Raw genomic sequence first — 21,626 nt, forward strand, 5'->3', positions numbered from 1 at the left:
GGACGACTGATCTGTGTAAAGGAAAGAATGAATGGGGCCATGTATTGAGAGATTTTGAGTTCCCCATCAGCAAGGGCATTGAAGATGAGACGTCGCTGGGTCTTTCAGCATGACAATGATCCGAAACACACAGCCAGGGCAACAAAGGAGTGGCTTCGTAAGAAGCATTTCAAGGTCCTGGAGTGGCCTAGCCAGTCTCCAGATCTCAACGGCATAGAAAATCTGTGGAGGGAGTTGAAAGTTTGTGTTGCCCAACGACAGCCCCAAAACATCACTGCTCTAGAGGAGAGCTGCATGGAGGAATGGGCCAAAATACCAGCAACTGTGTGTGAAAAGCTTGTGAAGAGTTACAGAAAACGTTTGGCGTTCGTTATTGCCAACAAAGGGTACATAAGAAAGTATTGAGATGAACTTTTGGTATTGACCAAATACTTATTTTCCACCATGATTTGCAAAACAATTCTTTAAAAATCAAAGAATGTGATTTTCTGAGTTATTTTTCCACAATCTGTCTCTCATGGTTGAGGCTTACCCATGTTGACAATGACAGGCCTCGCGAATATTTTCAAGTGGGAGAACTTGCACAATTAGTGGTTGGCTAAATACTTATTTGCCCCACTGTATATATCCGTCTTGTGTCTTATCTTTCCATTCCAAAAATAATTTACACAAAAATATGGCATATTTTAGAGATGGTTTAAATTGTGACTATATATAAAATACAGCAGTTTATTTTAAAGGGGGGGTGCAAGGTCAGAAACTGCTTTTTCAGTCTTTTCTGTGTTTTCTGCTATATATATATATATATATATATATATATATATATATATATATATATATATATATATGTGTATTTTAAGCAACTGTTGTGTTTGAAAGAACAATATGTCTGTATGCTGCAAAAGCAGATTCATGGCGCATTAAGCCCACAAAGTATTTTTAATTTGTCCGTTTTACCCTGGAAACCCCCGTTTACAGACCTCACGCAACCGCTTTTGTTTCAACCCAGCAATAAACTTTAAAAAAAACGATTCGCTTACATATTTTAAACTTTTAAAGTCACGGTTATCTACCTCTTTATTTATCGATTAATTGTATTTTTTTGTGTTACTGGCTCAATTGCCCTCGGCACTTGCTATGACGTCACACGGAGGCCACTTGAGAGGGTGGAGGGGGAGTGAAAGAGGTCAATGGAACACACTTACCCTCGTTCATTTTGCAGGCCAGACAATCATGGATCAACTTCATGTTGCGGTGGCGCTATACTGTCTATTGCAAATCACACATACTATACGGAGACTGACGTCGGTAAGACGGAGTCGCATTCCGTGCTTGATGGCCATATGTGGATACCTGGGAATTATCAGAATTAGTAGTTTTGAATCAAATTTTATTTGGGCAATTCCTTATTTGTCTTAACCATATAATTTGTGGACAGATTTGTCGTTTAAATAGACCATTCTCTTCGCTAAAAGCGAAATGGAAGGGTCAATGATGAAAATTGTCATTCTTTCTTCCTTTTTTGATTTTTAATGACAAGAGGTAAAGTCAATAACAAAATATACTTTTATATTATCATTTATTTCTCTTCATACTTATTTATTTATTCATGCATTTTTTATTCTGGCACTCCTGTGATTCCAAACTTTCTGCCATAACCGCCACAGACGGTCTTTTTTTTTTTTTTTTTTTTTTTTTAAACAACAATAATGATTTTTTTTACACTTCGAAAGACAGTTTGGTATAACATTCAAACACCGTCCTGGCTCCTTAATTCATTTTCTTATTTGAAGGTGGACAGCAGCCAACGGTGTTTGAGCTTCATTATCACCACCGCATGGACATATTTTCCGTGCACCACTGCAATGCATTGTGGGAGCTGTGAAGTGAATCGTTGTTGACTCGATAACTAAGCCCGCCCAAGTTCACTTCAGCTGTTTAGAGAAATGGCGGCAGGGATTCTCCCAAGGGCAAGTGAGCGAAGGCGAGTAGAACTGTTGTTGCAACGCAGCCCAGGAGTGGGCATACTTATTGCCCCCCGCTTGTACGTTGGGGTTTAGCCCAGTAGACGAGAAGGTAGCCTCCCTCTGCCTTTGGGTGGGGGGACGGGTCCCGATTGTTTTTTGTGCTTATGCACCGAACAGCAGCTCAGAGTACCCACCCTTTTTGGAGTACGTGGAGGGTGTGCTGCAGAGCGCTCCCTCCGGGACTCCCTCGTTCTACTGGGGACTTCAACTTGGAGGGGCATGATTGGGAGGAACAGACCCCCTATCAGACCCCGAGCGCTGTTCTGTTATTGGACTTCTATACCCGTCACAGTTTGTCCATAACGAACGCCAGTCAAACCATAGGGGTGTCAATATGTGCACTTGGCACAGGGTCTTGTTCTTGCCATTGAGCTGACTTCTCAGGACCTGCCTTACTCTCTGCAGATACTTTACCGTTCCAGCATTCCTTGTGGCCTCTTCATGATGTGATATTCCAAGGTTCTTGTAGCTGTTCTCAAAATCAGCTATCTGCCCTTCAGGGAAGGCAACCCCCTCTGTCTGGAATACCTTCTCTTTGTCAGCATTCGGCCACCTTTGTCCAGTCCGAATGACATTCCGATGTCCCCGCTGTAGATCGTTGAGTCAATGCCTCGCTCAGTCTAAGCATACAGTTTGATGCTATCCATTTCGAGGAGGTGACTGTTTGTTGGCCCCATTCTTAAGTCGGTATTACTCGCCAGTCTTGTGATCAATTGGCTGAGAGGATTCAGGCCTATGCAGAACAGCAGTGGGGTTAGAACATCTCCTTGGTATATGCCACATTTGATGGAGACTTGGTCAATTAGCTCAAAGTTGGCCTCAAGGGTGCTCTGCCAGAGCCTCATTGAGTTTGCAACGAAGGCTCTTAGTGTGGTTTTAACCTTCTAAAGCATCAGCCATTCAAGGATACATGGATCCGGCATTGAGTCATAGGCTTTCTGGTAATCAATGCAAGCAGTGCACAGGTTTGTCTGTCTGGTGTTACAGTCTCAGGCAACAGTTCTGTCCCCCTTCAATTTCTCCCCCCTAAAACACCTGATTCTTTCAGGTGTGTTAGAGGAGGGAGACATGGAAAACACAGTAGGAAAAGTGGCCCCTAATGCAGATTTGGTGAACCCTGCTCTAGGTTGTTACAGTATGGTTGCAGATTCTTTAAAATTAGCAGTAACCATTCACAAAAAAAATGATAAACCATGTAAACAAAATCGTGAAAAGAATCAGGAACGAACAATTTGAGGGATTTTTTTTTTTTTTGCCAGATCATCCTGGCCAATGATCACGTGACTTAACTTCATCTTCATTCATATTCATTGTAAATCATGAGAGCCATTTCTTTTTAAAACAGTGTGAATTAGGCCTGAACGATATCAGAAAAAACTATTGCTGCGATTTTTTTTGGGGTTGCAATATATTGCGATATTATATTGCGATATTAAAAAAAATATATATATTTTTTTGCATTGGAAAAAGATACATATTATACATATATTAGACATGTTTTTTTCAAAATTTTCCCCCTAAAATATGCTTTAAAAAATGTATATGGCTAACTTTAGAAATGATTCACTCGCATATTTTAAATTTTTAAACAAATCACGTCACAATGAAAAATATGGCATCTGTAAAAAAAGTCACGGATATCTACCACATAACTTTCGCTAAATAATATTTTTTTGTTACTGTCGCATTTTCCCTGCTATGTTAGATGATAAATAACATCCGAAAAAAGAAAAATCGGGGGAAAAACTTTTAAAAGGGTAAATATATGAAAAAGAAAATCTCGACCACTCCTTGATGTCTGCGATTTCTGCATTGCGACCCCTGTTAAAGTACCATGTTTCACTCATAAAATAAAATGAAATAATCCAGCTGCGGCCAGTCACAGCTGTGTCTTGACACTCAGTGATACATGCGTCATGGAGTTTTTGGATCGAAACAAGATAAGTATAATATCTTGTTAAAGTCATGGTGTCTGTAATTCTGCTCTCGCATGCTCTCACCTCCAGCTAGGGTTTTGCTGTTTAAAAAACATTTCTTTTTTTTAAAAATGCCCTCCTGTTAAAAATGTTTCTTCCCCCAGAAAGTTGAGATTTTAAGCTTTCCAATCATGTACCACACGAGCAGATCATTGAATCATTTTTAAACAAGAATAATGTCCTGTAGTAAAAAATGCTTTGCTTTATTTAATGCTTCTGTTTATCTACCTTGGCTGCAGAATCACTTCTAGTGTTTATTTCCTTGACACAACACAACAGGCGTACAAAGCATACCCATTCGTCAGAACACCGGCTGTCCCCAACATTTTCACGCACACACATTCATTCCAGCGCACGCTTCCTTCATGCAACACCTTCTTAACAAGTTAAACGACGACTGAAAGATGCGGTGTGACTGAAGTCCGCCTCTGTGGCAAGATCAAACACAACCATCGTTAACTTTAATAAGCAAGTGCGCAGAGGAACAAAGACCTAGGAGAGGGAGGGGGAGAGGGAGGTTGTGTGAGTGTCACTAAAGCGATCAGCTCAGGACAGAGAAAGCATGGAGCAACATACATTTGTGGATTAAAAAAAATAAAACTATCGCACGTCCTTGCGATGGAACTATTGCACATGTGCACATCGCGATGGCAATGTGTAAACGATATATCGTTCGGGCCTAGTGTGAATACAATTTACACAAGGAACCGACAAAGCACACATATAGCACCAAAACTGCAAATCCTCTATAGGATTTGAGGAAGGTCCACAGAATGCAAACGTCTTGCATCCACAAACTGATGAAGCAAGCATGGATGACAGGCAAAACAGTCCTTGGCCACCGCTTCTCACACCAACACACACGCGTCTCTTAACCTGATCCTTCTTATTGAATCGTTGACCACAAACTGAGCAAAAAAGGTTTTTCACCAATGTGAGTTATTATGTGTTGTATTAGCTTGCCTTAGAGAGAATATAACCACAAATTGAGCAAGAAAGGGTTATTCTCCAGCGTGGGTTTTAGGTTTTCCTCCAGTGTGGGTTCTTGTGTGCTTTGTTAGGTATCTCTTTGTAGAGAATATTCGGCCACAAACTGAGCAGGAAAAAGGTTTATCTCCAGTGTGATTTCTTATGTGTGTTGTTAGGTATTTCTTTGCAGAGAATATTTGGCCACAAACCGAGCAGGAAAAACGTTTTTCTCCAGTGTGGACTCTTGTGTGTGATGTTAGGTATTGCTTTGAAGAGAATATTTGGCCACAAACTGAGCAGGAAAAAGGTTTTTCTCCGGTGTGGGTTCTTGCATGTGTTGTTAAGTAGTTCTTGCAACTGAATCTTTTGTCACAAACTGAGCAGGAAAAGGGTTTTTCCCCAGTGTGTGTTCTTGTGTGCATTTTTAGGGAGCGTTTGCAACTGAATCCTTGGTCACAAACTGAGCAGGAAAAAGGTTTTTCTCCAGTGTGAGTTCTTATGTGTATTTTTAAGTAGCTATTGTGACTGAATCCTTGGCTGCAAATTGAACAGGTAAAAGGTTTTTCTCCAGTGTGGTTTCTTGTGTGTTGCTTTAAGTTTCCCTTCTGAGAGAATTGTTGGCCACAAACTGAGCAGGAAAATGGTTTCTCTCCAGTGTGGGTTCGTGTGTGTTGTTTTAAGTGTTCCTTCTTAGAGAATCGTTGGCCACAAACTGAGCAGGGATACGGTTTTTCTCCAGTGTGGGTTCTTATGTGTATTTTTAAGGCGCTTTTGCAACTGAATCTTTGGTCGCAAACTGAGCAGGAAAAAGGTTTGTCTCCACCGTGTGTTCTTCTATGTTCTTTTAGGTCTTGCTTTTGAGCAAATCTTTGACCACAAACTGGGCAGGAAAAAGGTTTTTCTCCGGTGTGAGTTCTCGAGTGTATTTTTAGGGCGCTCTTCCAGATGAATCTTTGGTCACAAACTGAGCAGGAAAAAGGTTTTTCTCCAGTGTGGTTTCTTGTGTGTTGTTTTAGGTTTCCCTTTCGAGAGAATCTTTGGTCACAAACTGAGCAGGAATAAGGTTTTTCTCCAGTGTGGGTTCTTGTGTGTATTTTTAAGTAGCTCTTGTGACTGAATCTTTGGCCACAAACTGAGCAGGAAAAAGGTTTTTCATCGTGGCTCCTCATATGTCTACGACAATTATACTTATTTACAAAGGTTTTCCCACAATGAGAGCATTTGCGTTTGTTGTCACTGTCAGCTTTCATATGAACTTCATCATCACTGTCAGGTGAATGTGACATGGCGTCTTCGCTAACTGATAGCGGAGCGGTTAAACTGTCCGCTTGCAATCCTTCTGTTAACCTGCTGCTGCCGCTTGGAGGCTCCGTTCCTCTGCTGGTCTCACTCAGGCCCTCTTCACTCTTCAAAGGCTCACAAGTTGGCCTGGTGATATCGTCCTCCTCTTTAACATATGGCTCTCCCTTTAACGTAAGCTCTACCTCCTCCTTTTTGATTGAAAGTTGCTCTTCTCTCTTTTGCTGTCGAGGGTCATCTGGCTCTTCCTTTTTTATTTGCGGGTGCTCTACTTCCTCTTTCATGCCACTCGACCCTGACTCCTGCTGCTCAGGACCAAAATATTTTCTGAAACCTACAAGACACAATAGAGACAAATTGTGAACTAAAAAAAAATCAATTACATGTTGAATGAACATTAAAAAAATAATGGTAAGTATTTCCAACAGATTAAATGGCTCCTTTCCAATTTGAATCACTTGCGTTGGACCCAACTGACTTTTCGCAAAAGCGCCGTAGTTGGAGTTGCTAAGACGACAAGCTCCCTCACTTCAACGTCATAGCCATCGCAAGCGGACATACAGTGTTTTCAAGTGCCTATGACAGCAAAAAGAATGTTTATTTCCTATTTCTCACGGTATTTTATGCTCCTGAATGAAATGGACCAATTGGGTGTGTGTGGAAGCGAGCGTATTATTTATTAAATCTTTTTAAACCCACGCCATGAAAATGAGGGACTTTCGGCTCCAGTCTCGGGTTGAGGACGAATGCGAATGTGACGACGTCACCCGGGTCAGCATGTCACAATGCAGCTTTGCTTTATAGCATGCAGATGGACTGCGGATTCAGCTGATTTTGCGAAATAGTTCGATTATTTTTCGCATCGCGCCAGCCAAATATGCTGCAGGGTTTTGTTGCCGCACCAGGGAGAGGCGTGTGAGCCTTTTTGGGTTTCAAAAAGTTGACCCCGATATTGGCCAAAACAAGTCCGACCACTGTGGGACCACTGGACAAGGATGTGAGTAAACATCGTGTTTTGTGTTATGTCAAAAACTGGGATCATGGCACACGTTTTAATACGGAGGTGGCTTGCATTTTGTGGCTGACAATGCTCCTTGTCCACCGAGAATGCCACTCTGCCAACGACCGGCAGTTCGTCGCACAACTCACTCGGCCCTCTTCGTGTGCTTGCCGGGAAGGCACTATACTATACTATAAACGATTTATTTTGGAACAATACCAGTGCAACATTTTCCAGATTGAGGCAAAAGGGTTCCACCGATATACTAGTATATTATTTATTCATTCAACGGACAGCATGGAGCTCTCCCCAGCTGTAGCAGTTATCAGAGTCTGACGGGTAGGCATGTGTCGGTATGAGATTTTGACGATATGATGAACTCAAGCAAAAATATCGCGGTATCACGGTACTGAAATTATAGCTCTAAAATGTGTTTTTCTGAGATCGATTAAAAAATAATGAACATCAGCACAACATATCTGCAAAGTGGAACATCAACATGAATACAATGTTAAAATAAATCAATAAAATAACGGAAGTATTTTAAACTGAAATAAATAGAATTTATAGACTTCACCCACAACCACAGCTCAAATGCTCAACATTAAAACAAGAACAGTAATAATCATTTTTCATATAAAAGTAAAAAAAAAACTTCTAAATAAAATTAAAATATATATGGCGGAAAACACAGACAAGGCTGAAAAAGCGGTTTCTGCTCTTGCACTCCTCTATTAAAAAAAAACTCCTGTATTTTAAGCCAAAACAACTGTATAGAACAATATATCTATATGCTGCCATAGCAGATTCATGGCTCATTAAGCCCCCCAACTATTTTTAATTTGTCCGTTTTATCCTGGAAACCCCTGTTTACAAACGTCGCACAACCACTTTTGTTTCAACACAGCCATCAAAAGAAGGTAAGTAATTATATTTGTTATTCAAAATGTCTTTCATTTTTAGCGTAGAATCATTAATTGACGTCTAATATTTTGTTAAAAAAAAAAAAAAAAACAACACTTTGCACACAAATTATTCAATCGCATATTTTAAATTTTTATAAAATTACATCACAATGAAAAAATTGGTGTCTGTAAAAGTTACGGATATCTATCCCATAACTATTGCTAAATTGTATTTTTTTTGTTACTGTCACATCTTCTCCAATATTTTAGATGATGATCGATCCCCCCCCCCCCAAAAAAAAGTTTGAAAGGGTAAATATACGAAAATGAAAATCTCGATTACTTCCTGATGTCTGCAATTTCTGCATCGCGACCCTTGTTATATTACTATGTTTCAGCCATAAAATCCCCCAAAAATCCAGCTGTGGCCATTCACAGATGTGTCTTGACACTCAGTAATACATGCTACATGGAGTTTTTGGATCAAAACAAGGTAAGTACGCAATAATATCTCGTTGATTCCTCTCGCTCACGCTGCTGAGAACAGCCTCTCACTTGCCACAGCACACTACCGCTAGTGTGGAACAAGCTAAACGATGATTGACACATTTGGGCATTTGATTGTAGAGCTATCAAGTTTCTCAAGAGCAAAGCAACAAAATCTGTCAATCATTGTTAACTTTAAGTAGCTAATTCTAGGACGCTGTTGACTAAGAAAAGCAGCAGGGGGAGAGTGAGACGCAGTACGAGCATGAAGTAAAAAAAATATTTTTGATGAAAGATCGATCCTATGAACCAGATTCGGATCCTCTGAAAAATGGCGCGATCGACATAACCCCCCCCCCCCCAAAAAAATATTTTAAATTTTCCAAACATGTATCACACATGCATGTTAACATTTTAAAAATTTGGCTAAATTGGGGGTCTCGGAAAGGAACTTTAAGCCACCTGTGTGTTTTCCACTATGTTGCGTGTCTTTCACACAATCATGGTGCACATGCCTGTTCTGCAGACACTAACTCGACACACGCTTCAGTTTCATAAGTTTACACAAACATACACAACCGTTCAAAAGTTTGGGATCACTTAGAAATTTCCTTTTTTTCAATGGAAATACATTAAACTATTCAGAAAAACACTATACATTATTATTGTGGTAAATGACTATTCTAGCTGGAAACGTCTGGTTTTAATGCAATATCTACGTAGTTTTGTAACCAGGCCCATTTTCGGCAAACATCCCTTTAGTGTTCTAATGGTACATTGTCATTGCTAGTTGCCTTAGAAGGATAATAGATGATTGGAAAACCATGTGCAATTATGTTGGCACAGCTCAAAAGAGTTTAGGTGGTTAGAGAAGCTATAAAACTGATCTTCCTTTGAGCTAGTTGGGTATCTGGAGCATAAACTTTGTTGGTTTGATTAAACTCTCAAAATGGCCAGAAAAACACAACTTTCACATGAAACTTGACAATCTGTTCTTAGAAATGAAGGCTATTCTATAAGAGAAATTGTCAAGAAATTGAAGATTTCCTATAACGCTGTGTACCAATCCCTTCAGACAAAATCTAACAAGAGTAGAAAGACAAACAGGAGGTCCCGCTGCACAACCAAGCAAGATGACTCCGGGATGCTGGCTTTCAGGGCAGCGTGGCACAAAAAAAGCCATATCTTAGACAGGCTAATAAAAGGAAACGACTAATATGGGCAAAAGAACACAGACATCGGACACCGGAAGATTGGAAAAAGGTGTTATGGACAGACGAATCATAGTTTGAGGTGTTTGGACTTTGAATAAAAAAAAAACAACAACATTTGTGAGATGCAGAACAACTGAAAAGATGCTGGAGGAGTGCCTGATGTCATCTGTCAGTCATGGTGAAGGTAATATGATGGTCTGGGGTTGCTGGTAAAGTGGGAGATTTGTGCAAGGTCAATGGGATTTTAAATAAGGAAGGCTATCACTCCATTTTGCAACGCCATGCCATACCCAGTGGACAACGCTTGAGTGGAGTCATTTTCATCCTACAACATGACAATGACCTCCAGACACCTCCAAATTATGGAAGAACTATTTAGGAAAGAAGCAGGCAGCTGGTATTCTATCTGTAATGGAGTGGCCAATATAGTCAACAGATCTCAAAACCATTGAGATGTTGTGGGAGCAGCTTGACCGTATGGTACGCAAGAAGTGGCCATCCAGCTTGACCGTATGGTACGCAAGAAGTGGCCATCAAGCCAATCCAACTTGTGGGAGGTGTTCTGGAAGCGTGGAGTGAAGTTTCTCCAGATTACCTCAACAAATTAACAGCTAGTATGTAATTGGTCTGCAAAGCTGTAATTGTTGCAAAGGGTGCATTCTTTAGGGTGCGCTTCTGTGTGCAACTCATTTGAAAAATAAAACTGACTATTGAAGGAAAACACAAAATTCTCTAGGCGACCCCAAACTTTTTCAACGGTAGTGTATGTTGCACCTTAAACCCGCGCTTATGTGCCAATGTCAAAATGAGTCAGTCATATCGTCAAACAACAAGGACTGGACACACTATCGCAAAAAGACTAAACGAATGCCACCAAATTACACTTCCGACTTCTTCTTTAGAATGAGCCATGCTCTCCCCTCAAAGTGACTAACGTGATACTCACAGAACAGCGAGTGTGAAGTGAAGTCGTCAGTCTCTGATGGTCGAGCGATGAGGTTGTCTGCCTGGAATCCTTCTTTTGAACTGCTGCTGCCACTTGGAGGCTCCGCCGCTTTGCTGGCCTCACTCGGACTGCCATCTTCCCCCTTCAAAGGCTTACCAGTCCACTTGGGGATGTCTACCACTTCCACTTTAACATATGGAGGGTCCTCCTCCTCCTCCTTTTTGACGGGATGAGGGTGCTGCCGCACCTCAATGTGGGGATTCTCCACTCTAATGTGATACTCCTCCTGCTCCTCTTTAATGAGGACGAATTCTTCCTCCACCTTCTTGACGTATAGAGACCCTTCCTCCTTTTCTTCCACGTGAGCAGACTCCTGGCATTCAGAATGATGCGCTAGACTGAGATCTGCAAGACCAAGAGCATAATCACAGATGGGCCATATCTGATTTCGTCATTTGCAAGGTTTGAAAACATGTTACTGTCCCACTGTGCTGTCTTCATAATGTGAATTATTTTTAGACAAGAATAGCGAAGAAAAAATCTTATTTTTATAAAATTCTTCACTGAGTCCACTAAACAGCCTCTCACTGACACAATGAATTGCCACGGCAAACTTATGCAGGTTCAACAATGATTTCCAGATTTGTGCCTTTGATTGTTGAGCTACCACGCTTCCCTGGCTAGATTAAAGCTACAAATATGTCAATCATCGTTAACTTTTAGTACCAAACGCAAGCTGACCGTTTGGCGTTTGATTGTCTCAAACACCTGTGAGTGCTGTTTACAGTCTTTAGTTTAAGCTATATTTTACCCGGCTATCCAGCACAGAGAAATGGCAAGGGCAACAAGGATACTATGTGCCCACAAATGATTGATATAATTTTTATATAAATTTGTGTCTGATGGGGGGGGGGGGGGGGGGGGGGGCAGGCAAACTTCCCAGAGGTGATATACACTGATCAACACCTACAGGAATTTCATGTTATTGGATTCCCTACCTCGCATTGCCTTCCAAGCGAACCTAATTAACTTTTTATCTAAAATACTTCTAAATCGGTAAAATATTGACTTGAATCTATCTTTAAAATAGTTTTAAAACTTTCACATGTCGAAAGTAGACAAAAGGGAAATTATGGAATAATGGGAGCAATTTTAACAACTTTAACGGATGATTCACAACATTAAATTAATTGAATGTTTATTTATTTATTGAAGCCTGCGAGGCTTTTTTTTTTTTTTTTTTTTTTTTTTTTTTACAGTTTTTGTAACTAATGTACAAAACATTAAAAGCAGCCAATAGCGGGGGGTGTCATCAAATATCGATTTATAATCGAATCGTAGCCTCTGAATCGTAATCGTAATCTAATCGCTGGGTGCCCACAAGATTCCCACCTCTCGTGATGAGGGTGTAAAATAAAAACATAGTAAAACTAACTGTCACTTTTAGCTCAGTGGCCTATACTACAAACAGCATTCAACCTCCCCAGAAGTAATCCTGCTTACCAGCGGGTAACCGGAGCTGACAAAACCTGGTTCCCTAGTTTGTGGTCAATCGGTGCGACGATGCTAATTATGAGGTTGTTTAGTCGAACCTGTGTCAACCCAATCAGAGAGTTACTGCGCATTCACACAAAAGGGGACGGAGACCAGTGTCATACACCACTTGTGACGATGGCACAGGCACCTTACATCACGGAGCGATAATCATGCGGAGTTATGAGGAATTAAAATCGACCCTCACTGCGAAATCAAACACTGCTTCAGCGAGTAGAGCGCGACTGGTCTGTTGGCAGCGAATTACAGATCGTGTGATTTGTGAATGTGTCAATATGCCAGTTTACTTAAGTCCATGAAAAGAAAGCCTGCTGTCAGGACAATAAAATAAGATTTGGTACGTTAACTGTAAGAAATAATTTATCGACTGTGCATCACCACATGAAGCAGGATGATTGTATGTTTAGTCCCATTGATTGTATGAATATGTACAGTGGGGCAAATAAGTATTTAGTCAACCACTAATTGTGCAAGTTCTCCCACTTGAAAATATTAGAGAGGCCTGTTATTGTCAACATTGGTAAACCTTAACCATGAGAGACAGGATGTGGGGGGGAAAAAAAAGAAAATCACATTGTTTGATTTTTAAAGAATTTATTTGCAAATCATGGTGGAAAATAAGTAATTGGTCAATACCAAAAGTTCATCTCAATACTTTCTTATGTTGGCAATAACGGAGGCCAAACGTTTTCTGTAACTTCACAAGATTTTCACATACTGTTGCTGGTATTTTGGCCCATTTCTCCATGCAGAGCTCCTCTAGAGCAGTGATGTTTTGGGGCTGTCGTTGGGCAACATGGACTTTCAACTCCCTCCACAGATTTTCCAAGGGGTTTGAGATCTGGAGACTGGTTAGGCCACTCCAGGACCTTGAAGTGGTTGTTACGAAGCCACTCCTTTGTTGCCTTAGATGTGTGTTTGGGATCATTGTCATGCTGAAAGACCCAGCCACGTCTCATCATCAATGCCCTTGCTGAAGGAAGGACATTTTCACTCAAAATCTCTCGATACATGGCCCCATTCATTCTTTCCTTTACAAAGATCAGTCGTCCTGTTCCCTTTGCAGAAAAACAGCCCCTAAGCATGATATTTCCACCCCCATTCTTCACAGTGGGTATGGTGTTCTTCAGATGCAATTCAGTATTCTTTCTCCTCCAAACACAAGAACCTGTGTTTCTACCAAAAAGCTCTATTTTGGTTTCATCTGACCACAACACATTCTCCCAGTCCTCTTCTGGATCATCCAAATGCTCTCTAGCAAAACGAAGGTGAGCCTGGACGTGTACTGGCTTCAGCAGGGGGACACATCTGGCAGTGCAGGATTTGTCTCCCTGCGGCGCATTGTGTTACTGATAGTAGCCTTTGTTACTGTGGTCCCAGCTCTCTGTAGGTCATTCACTAGGTCCCCCCCGTGTGGTTCTGGGATTTTTGCTCACCGTTCTTGTTATCATTTTGACGCCTCGGGGTGAGATCTTGCATGGAGCCCCAGATTGAGGGAGATTATCATTGGTCTTGTATGTCTTCCATTTTCTAATAATTGCTCCCGCAGTTGATTTCTTTACACCAAGCGTTTTACCTATTGCAGATTCGGTCTTCCCAGCCTGGTGCAGGTCTACAATTTTGTCTCTTGTTGTCCTTCAATGGCTCTTTGGTTTTAGCCATAGTGGAGTTTGGAGTGTGACTGACAGATTGTGGACAGTTTTCTTTTATACCACTAAAGAATTAAAACAGGTGCCATTGATACAGGTAACGAGTGGAGCCTCGTTAGACCTCGTTAGAAGTCAGACCTCTTTGACAGCCAGAAATCTTGCTTGTTTGTAGGTGACCAAACACTTATTTTCCACTTTAATTTGGAAATAAAGTCTTTAAAAATCAAACAATGTGATTTTCTGTTTTTTTCTTCCACATTCTGTCTCTCTTGGTTGACAATTACAGGCCTCTCTAATCTTTTCAAGTAGGAAAACTTGCAAAATTGGTGGTTGACTAAATACTTATTTGCCCCACTATACGATGTCCGAAATTATAGCACAGTATTCAGTGCTCTCCTGGCGATGTCAGGATATTCTGAAATGACTTAAATCCAGAACCTCGGTAGAGTTGTTGTCTCAAATGTACGTTTAAGGTCGCTGTGATTTGCTATCTCTACAAGCTGATATTCCTGTTGCACAGACATGCTCGAATCACTTGGTTGATACGGGTCACGAATCCACTCCTTCGCAGTTCGTGGGTCTTTAGTGATTGAGAAGTAGCATAGATTTTGTTTTCTTCGAGGTTGTAGGCTCATCTTCTGGCTCGTCAGTTTCCCTTTTCCCCGAAAAATCTGTCCAAAGACGTCTTTTTTTCAGTCATTCTAGTGTGGCGGCTAATTATATCCGGGAACAAATGTGATGGGCGACGACCTACGTCATACGTTATTATCAAGGCCAAGCGCACATAGATATACAAAACAAGATGTACTGCTAACAGTCCAATCAATGCATTTCTATGACGACCTCCTATCCTGTAGCTGTATATCTAGAGTAGACAGGGATATTGGTGTGTTCAGCGGCACAGGCCAAAGTCAATCGGCCAGAATGCAGTCGTTAATAAATTATTTATTATTTTTGCGTGGCCCGGTACCAAATGGCGACGGACCGGTACCGGTCCGCGGCCCGGTCGTTGGGGACCCCTGGTTTAGACTAACTTAAAACTTAACTAGAACTTAAAAATGGCTTGACACAAATGGAAATTCAATTGAAACACATGGGGAAAACACCCAACTTTTAAGTGTTGTGTGTTATCAAGCGTAATGAGATTTTTAGGTAAGAAACATATATATATTTTATTCAATCTAGACTATTTTTGAGGGAAAGCAGTAAATTATTTTTTTTCTAGTCACATCTGAGATGCAATTGTTGACTTTTTTCAACAATGTACATTGAAAATTAAAACATTGGCTGAAAATGGTTCAATATTAGATGAAATGTATTGTTTTCTCATGTATATTTATAATTGCTCTTCACCTAAAAAAAATAAATAAATATTTTTCTAGTCACATCTGAGATGCAATTGTTGATTTTTTTCAACAATGTACATAGAAAATAAAATCATTGTCTGAAAATGGTTCAATATTAAGTGAAATGTATAGTTTTCTCATGTATATTTCTAATTGCTCTTCACCTAAAAAAAAAAAAAAAAAAAGTTTTATCTGATTACTCGATTAATCGATAGAATTTTCATTTGAATACTCGATTACTAAAATATTGGACAGCTGCAGCCCTAAAGTGTATGGGAGACTAAAATTGTGTCTTGCTGATTTTCATGTGATGTGACACACTTTTATATGGAGGACCAGGAGTGCAAAAATTCAATAAATAAACACACAATTAAATAATTAAAAGTGTCATTAAAATGATTTTATTTCAATATTTATTTATTTCAACATTTATTTTTTTATTTAAATATATATTTATTTATTTAAATATTTATTTTTTTCAATTCTTATTTATTTCGATTTTCATTTATTTATTTCAATTTATATTTATTTATTTCGATTTTTTTATTTATTTCGATTTTTAATTGTTTATTTCGATTTATATTTATTTATTTCAATTTTTATTTATTTGTTTCCATTTATATTTATTTCGATTTTTATTTATTTCGATTTTAATTTATTTCGATTTATATTTATTTCAATTTATATTTATTTATTTCAAAATTGATTTTGATTTTTTATTTCAATTTTTATTTATTTCCATTTTTATTTATTTATTTCCATTTTTATTTATTTATTTCAATTTTTATTTATTTATTTCATCATGTATTTATTTATTTCAACATTTATTAATTTCACTTTTTATTTATTTCATTCTCGCATTCTTGTTCCCCGTGTGGCCGCATGAAATAATTTTATCTGTCATTGGCTCATCAAACTCGGTGGGTGGGCGTGAACTATTCAATTCAATTCAATTCAATTCCTTTATTGTCATTGCAAGCAGAGCAAACAACGAAATTGGAAAGCTACTCCGTGGGACCATAAAACACAAGACTATAAAATAACACACAACTAAAATATATCTCTGAATAAAAGACAAGAATAAATTACTGTGCAAAAGTCGCTACATAGCAGCATCATGAGGAATTAGTGCTGTTCAGTATTAAGAACGCGGATGGCCCTAGGAAAAAAACTATCTCTGAGTCTAGTTGTACGTGACCTCATCGCCCTATATCTCCTGCCAGAGGGCAACAGTTCAAACAGGTGATGGGCAGGATGGGAAGAGTCTTTAATAATGTTCCTAGCTCTTTTAAGGTGTCGCGCAGCAGCAATGTCCTCCAGAGGTGGCAGAGAGGAGCCAATAATTTTCTCCGCTGCTTTCACCACCCTCTGCAGTGATTTTTTGTCCGCTACCGAGCAGGTTCCATACCACATTGGGATGCAGTAGGTGAGGATGGACTCAATAGGTGCTCGGTAGAAGGCAGTCATTAGTTCCTTGCCCGTGTTGTTCCTTCTGAGGCCCCTCAGAAAGTGGAGTCTCTGGCGAGCTTTCCTCACTATGGCCGAGGAGTTAGCTGACCAGCAGAGGTCATCAGATAGGTGTACGCCGAGGAATTTAAAGGTCTTTACACGCTCCACACGTACTCCGTTTACCCAGAGAGGTGCCGGTTCCAAGGCAGGCACCTTCCTGTAGTCCACTATTAATTCCTTGGTCTTGGTGGAATTGTTGTTGAAGTTGTTCTCCGAGCACCATGCTGACAGTCGCTGTACCTCATCTCTGTAGGCGGTTTCGTCTCCTCTGGAGATGAGACCAACAACAGTTGTGTCGTCAGCAAATTTTATGATGGTGTTTGATGAGTGGACAGGTGTACAGTCGTGGGTATACAAGGAATAGAGAAGCGGGCTCAGCACGCAGCCTTGAGGGGCTCCAGTGCTAAGTTTGATGGTATGGGATGTGTAGTGGCCGAGTTTAACATACTGTGAGCGGTTCATCAGAAAATCCTTGACCCAGGAACAAATGGAGGAGAGGAGGCCCAAGTTAAGCAGTTTGGTCACCAGGATGTCGGGGATGATGGTATTGAATGCGGAGCTGAAGTCAATGAAAAGCATCCTGACGTAGCACTGCTGTTGTTCCAAGTGGCTCAGTGCTGTGTGGGTTGCTATGGCGATAGCATCTTCAGTTGACCGGTTGGCTCTGTAGGCAAACTGACAAGGATCAAAGGAGGGAGGAAGGCTGGCTCTGATGTGACGCAAGACCAACTTTTCAAAACACTTCATCACAGCAGGAGTGAGTGCAACCAGGCGGGGTTTGAGTTGATCGAGTAATAAGCGATTCCTTCGTCCTATTTCTTCCCAACATGGTGGCTTATCTGAGAGTTTTCATGAGCTCTCTCGGGACATGTTAGATTTCTCAGAACATATTGAAGCAGGACATTTGGACCCTGAGTACGTGTCCTACAAAACAGTGTTCGATAGTTTAGAACTGCGGTCAAGCCAGCTCTGGGCACGTTTTGTACATATATATGTTTTTCTTGGACACCAAGCGAAATGCGTCAAGGCCTACTACCACTACAATGACCACGCTACTAATCTTCTTCGTCTTTGTGATTTTGAGGGAGCAATTATTTTTCAGATTATACGGGTCTACACTGCCACTTTATGTATCGGGTGTGCAAAAAATTTAGCCTATGCCTCAGGCATCAATCTATTATCTGAGATCGACTAGTTAAGACTTGCTTTGCCGAGCAACCAATCAGACGTTAGAAACTTTGACGAGCAAACTTGACAGATAAAATTATTTCATGGTTGCACCTTTGGAGGAACAAGAGTGCAAGAATGAAATAAATAAAAAGTGAAATAAATAAATGTTGAAATAAATAAATTATGAAATAAATAAATAAAAGTTGAAATAAATTAATAAAAATCGAAATAAATAAAAATCAAAATACATTTTGAAATAAATAAATATACATTGAAAAATAAATAAATAAAAATTGAAATATAAATGGAAATAAATCAATAAAAATTGAATAAATAAAAATAGAAATAGATAAAATTTGAATTAAATATAAATTGAAATAAATACATAAATACTAAAATAAATGAATATAAATTGAAATAAATAAATAAAAATTGAAATAAAAATTGAAATAAATAAATAAATATTGAAATAGAAGCATTTTAATGACACTTTTAATTATTTATTTAATAGTGTATTTATGTATTGAATTTTTGCACTACTGGTCCTCCATACTTTTACCTCGTTTTCAATTGTGCTATTCAAATACATTTGCCTTGCTTAAAGGGGCCAAGGTTGATTAAATAAATACACCATCAAATATGCAATTAATAATTTCACAGTCCTTTGGTATGGGGGACTACAAGTGCCATGGATTTAGATACAAACATTTGTTAATAAATGTGTCATTAATTCATTAAAATGACAATTCCATTCATGTACAATAATAATAATAATAATTTGTTATCAAATATTCGTTCATTATTATTGGATGGTCATGTGTAGTTGGAGGGCTTCATGAATTTATTTTAATTTTCAACCTTGCCCGTCAGAATTAGTGGACGGATCCTACACCTGATAGAGCCAGGTACAGTAGGCTGCTATTATGGTTATGTCATGCTGGTTTCACAATCAACAGCTGACTAAAAAAAATGTAACATCCCACTTTTCCTCTTTGTAGATGCTCTTCTGAAATATTTTCCTTCCACCTGTGTACACTCCAGGCCATTTTTTACAGCCAAATTATCCACATCACTACCAAGTCCAATACCTTCCTACACACAAACTGCCAGTGGAGAAAAAAAGTGCAGTGTGATAGTGAATGTTTAAATATTTGTTGTGAGTGTTCCCGAGGGGGGCAGCAGCAAATATGTTGCTTAAGGTACCAAAATGATCAGGAAAGACCCTGCTTTAAACATTTATATTGTAATGTCAAAAGTCAACTAACTCACCTGACATTTTAGGACGTAATGCTTGCTTGCTCGGCGACATGTCGAACCCAGGCGCGTTGTTGGTTTGCTTTGTTAGCGGCTAAGCTACGCTAGGCTAACCTAAGCAGGCCTCGAAGTTTCAACGTGCAGCCGAACGATTCGAAGCAGAAGCGAGATTGAACGGATTGTTGGCGTGTCCAAAAATTTCTGCCACCTTTCAGTCGATTACATTACATTGTGGGGCTAATGAAAAATGGATTGTTTCCAAGCACCAGTTTATCAAAGCAATCGGACTGCAACTCCTCCTCCAGCCACTCACATCCTCTACGTCATGACGCTCGCTTCCACGGCCTGCCACGCGCTCTAGCTTCCAGCTGTCCGATACACAAACTTTTTTTTTCTCAACTAAACAACTTTTCACCGTCCAACGTGAAACAGGAACGCTGTTGACCAGGTGGCGGCGCACATGTGCAGTTAGACGTCGACGTGACGCACTCCGTGAGTAGCTCCGCTACTGCGCATGCGCCACTCACATCCTGTCGGTACTCACATTGGGTTGCGACAGGCCGACTCATTCCATAGGACGCGTTTTACGAGCAGTGCGTCTGTGGAGCGGCTCGATCGGTTTACGCGAGGATTGCAAGATCGTGCGAGAGTAGCAGGCATTTAAAGATAATAATACAACAACCCTTTGATTTGCAATTTACACCCCACGTATTGGTCAGTTTTCTTTCTGGAAGAAAGGCGAATAAAGAAGTCCTGTGCTAAAGAGTAAAGCAATCCCAATGACAACGTTTTTGACAAGTTTTTTTTTTATAATTTTTTTATTTTTTTTTATTTTCATTTCAGGCAGTTACAGTCATCCTCACGAATTCAGTTCTTTGCTTTCAAGAAACACAGAGAAGAAGAAAAATAAACAACAACAAAAAACACAACAAAGAAACAAAAATAAACAAAACCAAAACAAATGCCTGAAAAGGAGTGGGACGAAGAAAACTTATTAAATCCCACCCCGAGTTCTCAATTATCATCAACATAACTATTTTCCTGCAACCTGTTTTTTTTTTTTTTTTTTTTTTTTTAGTTACATAGTATACATTATTCCCCGACACATGTAACGGGAGGGCAGAACCCTCAAATGCCGATTCCCTCAGTCAGCAATAGAGAAAACAAAGAACAACAAAACAAAAATATGTATATGTATATATATATATATTATATATTTATATATATATCAGTGCGTGTGTAATTATATACATATACAGTACACACACATTTATATTGCGTGTATCCATACCAATATGTAAGAAGACTTCCACAACCATATATATATATATATATATATATATATATGCATTTAAGACCCTCCCTGAATATATTTTGACCAAATGAACTGCTTCTAGTGCAACTTAAATATGTGAATATTTTTACTCTCTCTAAGTAGTGAACTCAGATTGTTCCATAGTTTAACCCCGCGTACAGACACACAAAAGCTCTTTCGCGTAGTTCTAAATCTAGGAAGTACGAATTCCCCGTTTGCTCTTAAATTGTGATCTCTTTTACGAATGGCGAAGTGAGTTTGCAAATTTGCCGGTAATGTATTATTAAAAGCTTTATACAGAATTATGGAAGTGTTGTAATCGACAAGGTCTTGAAATTTAAACAATTTAGATTGAAGAAATAGTTCATGGGTGTGATCCAGAAATCCAACCTTATGAATGATGCGAACTGCTCGTTTCTGTACTATGACTAACGGATTTGTTGTATTGCGATATGTATTGCCCCACACTTCCACACAGTATGTAAGATATGGGAGAATCAAGGAACAATACAGAGTACGGAGTGCATTCTGATCAAGATATATCTTAACTTTGTTCAAAATTGAAAGGCTTCTTGAAATTTTGGTTTTTATATGTCTGACGTGGGGTTTCCAAGACAGTTTATTATCAATTATAACTCCCAAAAATTTATTCTCAACAACATTTTCAATTTGTATACCTTCAATACTAAATGTTTTCAAAATGAAATGCCTCAATACATAATTCCTTTTCTTATGAACATTTTTCTAAAGCTTTATTGGTGTTTTTTTTCTTCCTCAAGTTAAAGCGCCACGCAGAAATTAATCAATTTAATTGTGTAAGCAGGAATTTTGTATTATTTTTATTATTTAATTACATGTGTTTTAACTCATTTCAATTTATTTTATTTATATGGCTAATATTTGTGTTATCATGTATTCATGTTTTACAAATGTGATGTAGTATTCATTTATATTCTATATTTTATGTTGTATAATTTTAGTTCCTAACAAAAGGACCATAGTATTGC

The 21,626-nt window shown here is 39.2% G+C and overlaps 1 protein-coding gene across 1 annotated transcript; it reads right to left on the bottom strand.

Annotated features, from left to right (window-relative positions):
• Positions 1 to 1,125: 1,125 nt before the first annotated feature.
• LOC130927849 (oocyte zinc finger protein XlCOF6-like) lies at positions 1,126 to 19,762 on the bottom strand. Its single transcript, XM_057853940.1, has 3 exons — positions 19,320 to 19,762; positions 10,823 to 11,227; positions 1,126 to 6,605 (listed from the first exon to the last, which is right to left on the bottom strand). The coding sequence occupies exons 1-3, from the start codon at positions 19,357 to 19,359 to the stop codon at positions 5,005 to 5,007; spliced, it is 2,046 nt and encodes a 681-aa protein (XP_057709923.1). The 5' UTR covers positions 19,360 to 19,762; the 3' UTR covers positions 1,126 to 5,004.
• Positions 19,763 to 21,626: the final 1,864 nt, after the last annotated feature.

This window comes from Corythoichthys intestinalis, chromosome 13 (assembly GCF_030265065.1).
Source record: "Corythoichthys intestinalis isolate RoL2023-P3 chromosome 13, ASM3026506v1, whole genome shotgun sequence".
Taxonomy (NCBI): Eukaryota; Metazoa; Chordata; class Actinopteri; order Syngnathiformes; family Syngnathidae; genus Corythoichthys; species Corythoichthys intestinalis.

Excerpts from the sequence above, each read along its gene's own strand:
- LOC130927849 (XM_057853940.1), bottom strand. The coding sequence starts at position 19,359 with ATGTCGCCGAGCAAGCAAGCATTACGTCCTAAAATGTCAG. Across the intron at positions 11,228-19,319 it reads ATTACGTCCTAAAATGTCAG|ATCTCAGTCTAGCGCATCAT; the intron begins GTGAGTTAGTTG and ends TTGGTCTTGCAG. Across the intron at positions 6,606-10,822 it reads CACTTCACACTCGCTGTTCT|GTTTCAGAAAATATTTTGGT; the intron begins GTGAGTATCACG and ends TGTGTCTTGTAG.